Source organism: Trachypithecus francoisi, unplaced genomic scaffold (assembly GCF_009764315.1).
Source record: "Trachypithecus francoisi isolate TF-2019V2 unplaced genomic scaffold, Tfra_2.0 Lachesis_group0, whole genome shotgun sequence".
Lineage (NCBI taxonomy): Eukaryota > Metazoa > Chordata > Mammalia > Primates > Cercopithecidae > Trachypithecus > Trachypithecus francoisi.
Window position 1 is genome coordinate 41,847,821 of NW_022681453.1, and position 13,300 is coordinate 41,861,120.

At 42.8% G+C, this 13,300-nt stretch overlaps 1 protein-coding gene across 4 annotated transcripts in view; it reads right to left on the reverse strand.

Annotated features, from left to right (window-relative positions):
* Positions 1 to 13,300, reverse strand: part of PDZRN3 (PDZ domain containing ring finger 3) — a 241,667-nt gene that overhangs the window by 11,530 nt on the left and 216,837 nt on the right. For all 4 annotated transcript variants that reach the window (XM_033210470.1, XM_033210473.1, XM_033210472.1 and 1 more), the window contains 2 exons: positions 11,190 to 11,437; positions 8,286 to 8,373 (listed from right to left, as the gene is read on the reverse strand). In XM_033210470.1, the coding sequence (XP_033066361.1) occupies positions 8,286 to 8,373; positions 11,190 to 11,437 (336 nt within the window). The remainder of the gene's footprint in view (positions 1 to 8,285; positions 8,374 to 11,189; positions 11,438 to 13,300) is intronic.

Below are 13,300 nucleotides of genomic sequence, written 5' to 3' on the forward strand. Positions count from 1 at the left end.
ACATCCCCCTGTCTCTCTTAGGGTACACTTCATTTGAATATAAGTAACAGGGAACACTTTTTCAGTTTTGACATTTCCTTGAGGTTAGTGCGAATCAACAAAATATCATGACTGTGTAGGTCCAACTGCACAGATGCAGCTCAAATGCTGCCACTTAGCCTGGTGCTATCCCTGCAGGAGACACATCTTGCTGAAACAGGTCCACATGCAACCCAAGCAGAGAGCGACAGCAGTGGGAAGATTGTAGGAAGAAAAATGAGAAAGACGAGAGATGTTGATAATTCAAGTTGCAGCTTTTTCTGAATGGCTGGCCGCCAAGGTGATTCTCTCTCAAGGAGGTACAGAAGATACTATAGTTCTACTGGACTTTCTTCTGCTCCTCCTCCTCCTCAAAGCGTGCTTCCTGGTCATGATGAGGTGAGCACAGAAATGAAGGGAAGTGTTCAGAAACCTCTATAGCAAACGGACGTTGTCATGATAACCAAGGGCATGATTAGCAGATTTGTCTCACTGGACAAAGTGTAGACCAGTTCAGGTGTTGGTGAACGCGTCGCAGATGGGGTGAGTTACACAGTCACACACAGTAGGACCACGTATTGGTTAGAGACAGACTGAAAAGTAAACAAACCGGCCAACCTGGTCCTTGTGGCTTTTGAGCAGTCTGGCAAGCACAACTCTGTAATACACTTCTAGATTTGAGTGTTCCATTTGAGAGGCATAAGGTACGAGGAGTATTCAAGTAAGGAAAAAGACTCCTAAAGAATGTGATATTGACACTCTGTTATGCAGAAAACGATTAGATTTATTTGGCCTACTACCAAACATGTAGGTGGCCTAATGTCATGAGACTTTAGAATACCATTTTGATAAAACCTAACCTGAAAAGCATTTCTGTCCTATCTTTTGTCAGTATTTTGATTGACAGAGATTTGGAGGACTATTAAGCTATAGAGTAGTTGACATTAGTTCATGTTGCTAATCATGATTATTTTTTCTGTATGTTTTTCCTTCTGAATCTGTTAATTCCTCCAACAAATCTTTATGACTTCTTTTAATCAGGGAGAAAACTTTCTTAGAACAAAGTTTCAGGCTGGAACAGAAGATATTCAAAACATTTATTGTTTTAAGATATTTTCATCTGAATCAAGAACCACTTAAGCTTCCTTCCTTATACGCTGCCACTAACCTCACCTGTGTTTAGTAAAATTAGTAATCGATTCTTCACAAATGCTAACTGTTTGACATTTTTGCATGGGAGAGAAGAAGGTCCCATTAATAGTTCTATTCCCAGTTAGTGTTCATTTTAGAACACATACTCCCTCACAACAGCAGAATGGCATAGAGCCCAACACTGCGTTTAGCCTTTGACTCCCATCACAAATCCTCTCAGGACAAACCGTCATGGGGATAGTCACGTTCTCAGTTTGATCTTTAAAACGGACATAAGAATGCTAGTGTTCTACTTCAAGGGCAGCACTCCAGGAGCAGTTTTCTATCTTAGAAGTGGTCTGTGTTATCAAAGGATGAGTGATATTGGATGAACAAATGCTGGTGAAGCACATTTCCAAATAACAAAGCAAAGGGTATTCTGGAGCTTACTCTAGGTATTTACTTGACACTGATGTGAGATAGGAAGGTGTGGGCTATAATATTTCCTTGCCTTATCTGGCCCTTCTTGGAACTCTAAACAAAAGCCAGAAAAGCTTCATTTAGAAGGCACAGGATACGACTTAGCCTCGGTCATTTAATTTTCAAGGGATGGTTCAACATCACAGAGAAGAATCTGGTTGCTGACAGTTAAGCACGGAGTGATCCATAATAGGCTTTCAGAAGCTCTTGAAAAACAACAGTGTAAGAGCTGGTATTGTCTCTGTATCTGTATGGATTTATAAAGGTTTACCTTGTTTTCTTACAAAGAAGATTACAGTAAGGCAATGGTAGCTGAATAACGAATTGTGCAATGAAAGCAGTGTCTAGACTTGTATGCTGTGCACAGTAGGTGCTCAATAAAATGGAATGAACTTCAGAGTCCAAGGCAGGATGATCCAAATGAAAAACCAGTTTGGTTCCATCTTTAATGAGGGAGGTTGCCTTGAGCAAGTCATTGAACTTCGACAAACTTAGCCATTCTGTGATTTTAAGACACAACATTTTGGGGACTCAGTGGAAAGTAAAATTCCTCAAACTTACTGGGTGGTTTGTAAATTCTCAGCATTTCTGTGTGACTGATCTAGTTTTACACAATTGAGCATATTGCTGAAAGCATAGAAGTTATCAGTATGTATCTGTCTGTGATGGAGATAAGATTTCAAAGATGACTATTAATCAAACTGGTATGAATAATGTAGTAGCATTATCTGGATTACAACTACCCCTGTTACTGGTGTCTTGTTGCTTACTGGTCTAGATGGACTGTTGATAAAAACGAACAGCTAAGCCTGACCTTTCAGATGAAATTGAAACGATATTCCAATTAAGAGTTTTAAGAGGGCCATTCCACCTTGTTGATTCAAACTCTCTGTTTCAGCATCAGCTACTTTAATCAAAGGGGATCTCAAAGACTCATTTCAATGCTTTATCCACCTCCAGGAAGACTGGCCACTAAAGCATAACTCTTCAACTCATTGGTCCAGGTTGCTGTGCACATTTATCTCAACAGTTTCCATGGTGTTATGTGGGATATAGAAATATCTCTAAAGACTGCATTTTCCCTCAAGGACCTTATGTTTGAGACAGGGTAACAAGGCATTTTATTCCTTCATTCAAAAAACATTTCCGGGTGCCTACTATATGCCAGACATGGTCTGGGCAAAAGGAATATATGGTAAATGAGTTAGACAAGAGCCTAGCTCTCAGGGAGCTTGTATTCTAGTGGGGACGACAGATAAGAAGTAAATAATGGGCTGGGTGCGGTGGCTTATACCTGTAATCCCAACACTTTGGGAGGCCAACGCAGGCCGATCACTTGAGGGTCAGGAGTTTGAGACCAGCCTGGCCGATAAGGTGAAACCCTGTCTCTACTAAAAATACAAAAATTAGCCAGGTGTGGTGGCACATGCCTGTATTCCCAGCTATTTGGGAAGCTGAGGCAGGTGAATTGCTGGAACCTAGGAGGCAGAGACTGTGGTGAGCCAAGACTGCACCACTGCACTCCAGCCTGGGTGACAGAGCAAGACACGGTCTCAAAAAAAAAAAAAAAGTAAATAATGGTACTGGTGGCATAGGGGTGCTTCAGAGAGTAGCCAGGGAAGCTCCTCTGGAGAGGTGACATTTGGAGAAAAGATTGAGGCATGTAAAGATCTGGGGCACTGCCACGTAGGCTGTTAGAAGGCATAGTACAGAAAGTGGCAAACACCCTGATTACACAGGAAACGTAATGAAGCCAATTCAATCCAGGATGGGGCTGACCAGGAAAGGTTCCCTAAGGATCTCTTCCTTGTCCTGTGCCTCAAAGGCTAAAGAAAAAATTCTAGACTGGCTGGGGCATCCTGCATAATCTCCAGGTCAATCCTGGTTCCCTTCTGATATACTTAGCTTCCTCTATAAAACCAGGTTTGGAGAGCATTTTAGTCTCCTATTGAAATTGTAGCTTTCCTTTCCTTTCTGGTCTCAGAATTACATCATGAGAACACAATACAGGTGACAGCAGTTTCACAGCCTACATAGGATGCTTCTGATGAATCACCTGGGAAATTAAAACAACAGACAAAAGAAAAAGCCTTCTTTGGGCATGTATTTTCTTTCTTAATTGCCTACAGGAAGATGTAGAGCAGGTGTTCAGTGCCTGAAAATTTATGGGTAATTATTTGTCTGCTCAACCCTAGGGTACACTTGGGTGTAATCCCTTTAACTCTAAGCAGTCTCATAATAACGGGGATTTGACACTTACCTAAATATGATCATTTTGTGTACTTTAAAAGGGAGAACATCTGTTTTTCTTTTCTTTCTTTTTCTTTTCTGAGACAGAGTCTTGCTTTGTTGCCCAGGCTGGAGTGCAGTGGCACAATCTTGGCTCACTGCAACCTCCACCTCCTGGGTTTAAGCAATTCTCCTGCCTCAGCCTCCCAAGTAGCTGGGATTACAGGTGCATGCCACCATGCCTGGCTAATTTTTGTATTTTTAGTAGAGACGGGGTTTCACCATGTTGGCCAGGCTGGTCTCGAACTCCTGACTTTGTGATCCACCCACCTTGGCCTCCCAAAGTGCTGGGATTACAGGCGTGAGCCACCGTGTCTGGCCAGAACATCTGTTTTTCTCTGTGCATTTGCTTTAATAAAATCTCAACACACTCATACATATTTTCCTCGTATATAACATCCATGGAACTAGTTGTTCTTTGGAAGGTGCTGACTTTAGTCCAATTCAATTTAGATAAGTGGTCTGTTGAGATTGGCCCCTTAAATATAACAGCCTGATTTTTCTAAAATTGAACCCAACAGTTAGAACAAAACAGGATGGAATCTAGAAGGCAGACTGCGACTGTTCTAAGAAATCTCACGTAGAAGCAGGGATGACAGGCACATGCCAGTCTCCCTGGAAACTGGGCCCACTTTAGGAAACTCACTTCTCAGCATGTGGGGTTTATTAATTAACCTTCTCGAATGGACTGACCAGAAGCCCTTTCAGAGACACACCTCTGAAACAGCAATGCTGGAGGCACGGCTACTGTTCTCTAGTGGAGAGACCCTTTGGGTGAGTGGCTGCAGTAGGCCTCAGCTGATGCGTTCCTAGCCTAGGAGGCCTGAGCCATCACCACCACAGAACTGAGGACAACACCTGTCCGAAATTGCCAGGTTCGTTTTATGAGAAGGTACTTAGGTAACAGAAATGACCTGGTGACATCTGAGTTGCTGTGGACAAAAGACCAAATGTTAAATAAAGCAAGACTTCCTGGCTGCTATGGACTCAGTACTCCATGGTAACTGTTCAAAGGGACTAGAGATGGAGAATGCCCCTATTCTGGTTGTTTAAGAAGAAATGAAAAGCTAATGTCTAACGGTCCCTAATGGCTTGTGAGCTCCTTACAGGCAGGCAGAGTGGTGACTTCCTGATTTTGCATTTCTAGGGCCAGTGTATTTAATGTAAGAGATACTCAGTAAAATGAACAGAATTGAAAATAAACATGAATATAAAGTCTGATGACATCCAAGGTCTAGCTTAAAATATTAATCCCAGGCTAGTTTTCTAAACACCTGCATTATGTCTGCTTTTATTCATGAAAAGAGAGAAGCAGTCTTAGGAATACAGTGTCACATGCCTACGAGGGGTTCAGTCATTCCTAGGCCCTGATAATTTTACTCTGCGTGGACAGTGTGGGCAATATTCGTGACTCGGGGGCACATCTCTACACTGCAGTGAGTGAAAGGTACCACCAAAGCCTCACTGGCGTGACTCAAGAGAACAAGAGGAAATGATAGCTTGGGCTTCTTTATCTGGGCCTGTGGCCTGTAGGTCAGGGTAACGGGCACCGAGGTACCTAGGGACCTTGTTAAAGTGCAGATTCTGATTCTGAAGATCTGGGGGGCCAAGTTTCTGCAGTTCCCACATCTCCTAGGTGAGAACTCTACTTTGACCAGCCAGGCTGCTGGTCCTCCTACCACACTTTAAACAACAGGGTTCTAGGGAACAGTTTCTGAGTGGCTCCTTCATGCTTTAAAGGCAGGATGCTCTCAGGTGCTTCAGGCTTTGGGGAGAAAGACTCAGTTCAGGCTAGTCTTTTTTTTTTTTTTTTTTTTTTTTTTTTGAGGCGGAGTCTTGCTCTGTCGCCCAGGCTGGAGTGCAGTGGCCGGATCTCAGCTCACTGCAAGCTCCGCCTCCCGGGTTTAAGCCATTCTCCTGCCTCAGCCTCCCAAGTAGCTGGGACTACAGGCGCCCGCCACCTCGCCCGGCTAGTTTTTTGTATTTTTAGTAGAGACGGGGTTTCACTGTGTTCGCCAGGATGGTCTCGATCTCCTGACCTTGTGATCCGCCTGTCTCGGCCTCCCAAAGTGCTGGGATTACAGGCTTGAGCCACCGCGCCCGGCCCAGGCTAGTCTTAACACTTCTTGAATACTAGCTAATCTCCTTAGAGAAAAGGCAGGATGTAGTGGCCCCAGGCTCCCAACCCTCAGCAGGCACCCTTATTGAGCACCAGGATTTAATAACACTGGCTTGTGTCCACTGTCTTTAATTGTATGGGATTTTCTATTTAAGACAATGGATGCTGACTTTCTGCTTGAGGCAGTGGTATAGCATTTCCTTTAAAATAAAATTACCATAGTTTAAATAAGTTGAGTCGAGTTAAAGAGAAACAGAAAGCACATAAGAGTTCTGGTGATATTCAGATATAACAAAAAACTGTAAGAGAGAATGGCCCAAATTGGCCAGATACTGTGGGGGCTCAGTGAATCTCCTGAAACCATATGTAAGCTCTTGCAGGCAGGAGAGTTTTTCCAGAGAGGGGCTGTAGGTTCCATCAGATTCTCAAAGGTATTAGAAACTAAAAAAAGAGCTAAAGAACCCACTGCTATAAAGTCAAGTTTAACTAAATACCAAAGACTGCAAAGTCTCTACTACTTCATAACTCTAGCTTCGGAAACACTTGACAGCTTTTTAAAAGAACTCTACTTTGCCACAATGACATCATCAAAAAGCAGTGTCGTCCCATAAAGATGATGAAATAGCCCTCTGTTTGGAGAGCAGTGTTTCTCCAGCAGTGTTCCAGAGAACTGTAGACTGAGGAAATATAAACAGGTACTTGGCCAGAGAGGTGGGGGAAATTCTGCCCACTCCCCCAGGGGATTTACCAATGCCAGTTAGATAGTCAAGATTCTCAGAAGTCCTCCAAGAAATCTGTTTAGTTTTCTTCAATCTGGCATTTCTCAAATGTATTTCCTTATGAACCCCCTTTGGAAGGAACATACATTAACAAATTAAGGAACAGTGTCCTGAAGGAGTCATGGCTGCTTCACCAAACATCCCTGAAGCTGGGGTGAAAGGACACTAAATAAGAGGCAGAATCCTGATTTTTGAAAATGACAAAACTTCATTTCCTGGAGCAATCGTTAAACGGCAAGCGCTTCGGTAAGTGGTTGACAGCAAGCAGAAACAGTCAACTTTTTACAGTGGCCATTCCTGTTTCGAACAGGTGCATTTAGGGAAAATTTTAAAGTTTTAAAAACTTGCATTGAGTCAGTCATGCCACTGGCGACAAATCCTTTGATTTGACTGTATCTGGCTAACCGTCAGTTAAGTCATCGTTTGCCCACATTTATTGATTTGTAACTTCTGTTTTGGAATAAGAACTCTTGGTAACTTTAAGTAGAGGAACACAGCTGTTTTCTACTATTCGACTGCTTCTGTCCTTGCACAGAACCTACTGCCACTAAACAGTTCAGCTTCAGAAGTATTGGTAGGACAGCATAGATTACACAACAGTTAGCCATGAAATTGGATAAAATGTTCGATTTTTTTTTCCTAGGTGACCTTTTGATGGTACCCAAGGGCTTGCCCGTCAACATCAGGTGTCTTTTTACTTTATTCCGTAAGATCAGCTTTCAAAAATGCTCTTAATATTTTTTGAAACCCCATTGAAATATACAAGTGTTTCCCCCAAAATATAAATATATTATACAAGTTAGTGTTTCCTGTATTTTCTATCACCCTTATTAAAAGGAAAATGGGAAGTAGAACTCTGTTGGCAACCTGGTGTCCTCTAAATATTTTAAACCTTAACAAAGACCCACTAGACATTATGTAGCATCTTGAATCTTTACTCCTGTGTGGCCTCAAGCAACACTTAAGAAGAGTTACGGATTTGTTTAATTTCTTCTATATCAATGTTAGCAAGCTTGAAGCAAGTGAAGCAGTGAACAAACCCTTTTGTTAGGGCAGGCTAGCATTCACTAAAGTAATTTATCCACCTACTCTTGAGCCATCTGCCTTTGAGTAAAGAGTGGTGATGACATAAAAAGGAGGAAGGTGAGGAGGCTTATGTTAGTTACAAGAATGTATGGATTATGTGGATTCAAAGGTTGACAACAGGATTTACTGTCCTATCTTTTAAGTGATTCAAATAAAAAAAAAAACCTTACATTTCTGCTTTTGGGACTTGATTATTAAGCTCTGTTTCCCGGGAGGGAAGAAGAATCTCAGTTGTGCCTTTCAAAGGGCATGAGTAAAACTGGTTCTGCTTTTGTTATTTTTTCACTGGCATCTGTAAACTAATTTATGTTTATAGAGAACTTACTAGGCATTCTGTGTTCTTAATAATGACTCCTAAAATGAGACAAGGATGTTCTTCATACCTCCAGCTCCAGCTCCTCCCTGTCCATCTCCTGATGGATGTCTCCAATGTAGTCATTTGGATCGTAGTATTCATGGGCTGAGGGATGCCTGAAAAGAGATGCAACATCATTACAGCCCTGTTTCCAGTGTCAGGATCTGTTTCTCTTACACCCATTGTCAGGCCAGTGGCACAGTAACAGTTCCCAGGGTGTGGGCCCTTTCATGACTCACTTCCCTCTGGATGGAGCTCTCAGCACAGTCAGGACCTCCATCATCCTAATTTTACCATTTGCCTTTAGTCCATTTCCTCCTGAAGGACTTAAGATGCAAAGTACCAGCCTGATGGACTTTGTGGTTTGCAGAGCCCATCCCGGAACCTGCCAGTCATGTGATTCAACGTGACTAATTTCTAACTCCATCTGTACGCAGGAAACTGGACAGTATTTTACTGCTTATTGCTTCATTGTTAGATTTTATCTCTGCAGAAAACTAGGCTCGAGCCCAGGCAACAGTCACAGTCTAAGATATGTGCTGGCCTCTGACACCAGTTCAAAAGGCTGAGACTGAAACTCTTGCGCTGTTACAGTGTCTTTTTTAATGTTACCCACAAAAATATGTTTGATATCACAATGCAGTATGCACTTGCATGGTTGAAACGTATGTGCAAACATGTAGGCATAAATGCATATGTGTGTATATGTTTACATATAATGAGTACATACACATATTCATTCTGCTAGGAGACTGGAAGCTTGTGTTTCCCTAGGACAACATATGCAAAACACAATCCACAGAACTCATGACATCTTTGGAAGCGTCATTAAAGGAACCTCAAGGAGCAAAGGCAGTGGGAGTCATAACATACTCGATCAGTGGCTTTGAAAGGAACTTAACAGTCCACGGTGCCAGATGCAAAGCTTCAGCCTCTGATTGTTGGCTGGGGACCCAAACCTTCACGTTCTCAAAGGTCATAGCACACAGCAATCAATGGGACCTAGTCTTCCCTGCCAGGCACTTAGTTTTGAAACAACAGATCAGACATGAGTGGCCATTCAAACAAGGGCTGGCTTTCAATTTTCTGGACCCATCAGGCAAATATACTGCCTGCACTTAAAGGGCTTTTAGTACTGAGGATACTGTTGGAAGGTCTGGGCTTTCACGCATCAACTTAACATTCCCCATTCAGTCCCGATGCGTGCTCTTGCTGTTGTCTGACCTAGCCAGAACTTGAAGAGGCCTGACCTCTGGACTCTTCTGACATTTCTCAAGTTGCCTCCAGGGGATAAGTCATGTCATGTTAACTAGACTTAAGAGGAAATTACAGGTTTAGCTTCTAAAAGGCCCGTCACTGTGACAGGTCAACATTTGAGAGTCAGAAGTAGCCTTAAAGGCCTCATCAATAATGTGAGGCAGTTTGGTCTATAACGTCAGATAAATGGTTTGGATAATCATACTCAGTGAATCAGCCAGTTGTTCCAGAGGATCGAATGGGCCACTACAGGGTACTGTGGTTCAGAGCTGGGAGTCGGGGTCTGACTGACCTGCCTTTCCATCAGCTCAGTGGAACCTGGTGAGTTTGCAGTTCCTCATCTGTATAAACGGACAGTCATGAGAAATAAAGGAGATAATAGTGCTTTGCACATGTGCACACTGAATGAATGTGAGACGGATGCCCTGTCCTCTGTCTTTACGCTACCAGCTGCCGCCAAACCTACTCTGTCAAGCCTAGGGAATTAGCCCTGGGTTCCAGTGACAGCTAGCCACTAAAACCAAGGAATGAAGGGCAAGCCTTTATTTGGACCTTGACAGAACCACAGGAAACAAGTGCTCACTCCAGCTACTGACTTACTACCAGGAATCCAACAGGTATTACCCAGTGGATTTTCCTGTAAGTGGTGAAAATGCCCTTTGAAATAAATGATCTGATCTGAGATGGAGCTGAGATGGGAAAACACAGGGGCGACCCTACCATCAGCTGGAGAGGCTGTGTCCTCAGATGTGCGAAGTCACACACGAAAAGCTATGTTAAAAGCTATGTCGAACTGGACGCCTTGGAGGCCAGCAGTCTATCACAGAAAGTGTCTTGCTCTTCATTTTTTCCTGAATATTTTACGTCACCCACTAAATTAACGGGGATCACTGCTATCATTTACCAAGTGCTTACCATATGCCCCGTGGGCACTTCCCACATACTGTTTCATTTAATCCTTCAACGATCATAAGAGATTGATACTGTTATCCCCATTTTAATATAGGAAAAATACAGCCCCACAAAACAAAGTAGGTTACCCAAGTTCCACAACTAGAAATCACTTTGAGCATCAGGTTTGTCTGACTTGAAGCCTCTGAAGGAATTTTGTTGCTGGCAGAAATAAGTTGGGAGAAGAGGTATGTGTAAAGAAATCCATGTGGCGTGCTGAGTTGCAGCTGTTATTTAATTGGTTGATGCAGTACTTAGATGAGGCATGTGCGGGCTTCTTACATGGATCCAGGCTTGAAATGAGACCCAAGAAAGCAGAAGGCACAACCTCCAGGGCTCTCTTGACACACACAACTTACTTTGTTGTCTATTTAAAAGAATGATCAGCATTCCCTCTAGTAATAACTGCAGGATCTTCAAATTACCATTTGGGGTGATTAAATTTTATTCTGAAACAACTTTTACAACATTTGTAAGTAATTCTGTTCTTAGGATATAATTTGAATAAGTCCGCTCCAGGGTTATAATAAAGTAATTAATATGTCAGAGCGGTTTTGAGCAGGATTCGATTTATTGCCTCTATAAACAATAAAATTAAATACGGGCAACTTGGAGGAAAATTATAGGGTGCATTAATTTTTTTTTGCCACATGGAAGAGCAAAAAAACAACTTGGAAATACTTCTTTACTTAACGCGTTAGGGGTTCAAGATTAGGTTACTTACTCCTCTGGCAAGAGATAGGGATCCAGCACGGGCGGGCTGGGGGAGGACATCTTAGTGAGGGCCATGATATGTTCAAAGGTGATGTCAGTTTGGGTTCCCGTGTCCACCAGCTGCGACTCTGACGGAGGCGTAAACATTTTGGTCCTTGGTGTTCTTCTCAACACCTGCACCACTATGGGCTCCTTGGCTGTCTTGAAAGCTTCCACAGCCTGGTCATGAGTTGCTCTGGACAAGTCTTTGCCGTTGACCTGTGGAAAAATATTTAGGGTGGGACAAGATTAGAATGAAGCAGAAAATGGAAGGACAGATACATGGATTGGCTCCTTTCATGTGTAAGCAGCTAAAAGAAGCAGGCGATGGGGTCAGAGAACTTCACTTCTCTAATGTTTAGGTTTCCCAAAGAATGCCTGGTGGAAAGAGAGTGAGTTTGGAAGTATTCAGATCTGGCATGAAATAATAAATCTCACAGAGGGAAAGCTTGGCTTCCCCATGGAATGTCTTTAACACAATTTCATCACTTGCTACTCTTGCCTGTGAAAGAAAAGGCCAGCCTCAGGCTCCGAGCCTTTATCAGGCAATAATAGCTAACTGGAAATTCATTACATTGTTACGTTTTAATAGTGTGTATTTTTCCAGTTTGTGTCAGATGACACCAGCCTTCCCGTCACGGAAGTAATATGAAGTTTCCTCTTAAAATTAATCCTTTCGCTCTTTAAAAAGTCCATTGACAATATTAAGTAAATGACAGTTCAGGTCATAGGGGCATATGGCAAGTATTATGGAGAAAGAACTCAAATGGCCAACGTTTGCGGGGAAGTGACCGCTGGCTTAATTGCTGTTTTGTTTCCCACTGTGTGCAGTGTTTTGCTATTACTGCATCCTCAAAGCCTGCACTTATTGAGTGACTACTGTCTGTTGCATGGCTTAAATGAAGATACCTCTCAACAGTTCTCTCATCATAGTCCTGTGAAGTTGGCAGGACTGAAAGTAAGATCATCTCCCTCCCTACAGCCTCAGACCTCATGAGAGGACCTTACTAGTTCATGCTGAGTCAGAACGTTGGATGCTGTGTCCAGGATTCTCCCCAATGGTACAATCAAAACTCACCCAACCTGGCTATCTTTAGAACAGCTTACATAAGATGAAATAGAAATCAGAGTCTTATTTCTAAAAATCAAAGTCATTCCAAGTTAGATGGAAGTCCAATGATTTAATTTATCCTCTCTTTTCCCTTCCCCCATAAAACAAAGGAACTGTGGCCGGGCGCGGTGGCTCAAGCCTGTAATCCCAGCACTTTGGGAGGCCGAGACGGGCGGATCACGAGGTCAGGAGATCGAGACCATCCTGGCTAACATGGTGAAACCCCGTCTCTACTAAAAAATACAAAAAACTAGCCGGGCGAGGTGGCAGGCGCCTGTAGTCCCAGCTACTTGGGAGGCTGAGGCAGGAGAATGGCGTAAACCCAGGAGGCGGAGCTTGCAGTGAGCTGCGATCCGGCCACTGTACTCCAGCCTGGGTGACAGAGCGAGACTCCGTCTCAAAAAAAAAAAAAAAAAAACAAAGGAACTATGTTCAGGTAGTTATGTGCAGAAAGTCTGGTAACATCTTATGACTGGACTGCATAAAATGCATCAGGCTCCACAATATGTTAATATTATAGTATTCCTCAAGAGGTTTGGTGGGCTTTTAAAAAGCAAATGTAAAATGATGGTACAGGAATCATATTCCACAGGACTGCAGAAGTTGCTCAGCTTCTCAAAGCTTTTCTGGAGAACACTGACCCACTCAAGTCACTCCACATAGCAATCCCTGAGTTTAAATCTCTTACATTAATAGTCCATTCTTGCAATGTGTGTGTTTTTAGCATGTATGTATAAATGTCAAAATGAACACTGAACCACAGCCTTTTCCTATCTGGCATACATACATTTTCCTCCCTTAGTATCTTGGACTTCAAAGCATGCTGACAATTAGGTCTATCCTCAGAGCACTTCAATTTCCCTCTGTCCAGGCAGAACATAAGTATTGATTGTAAAGCTGTTTTTCTCTTTCTTTCCCCCAAACCCTTTCACTCTGGCCCTGTAGGGACAACTCTTAGGCTGAAGTGTGTT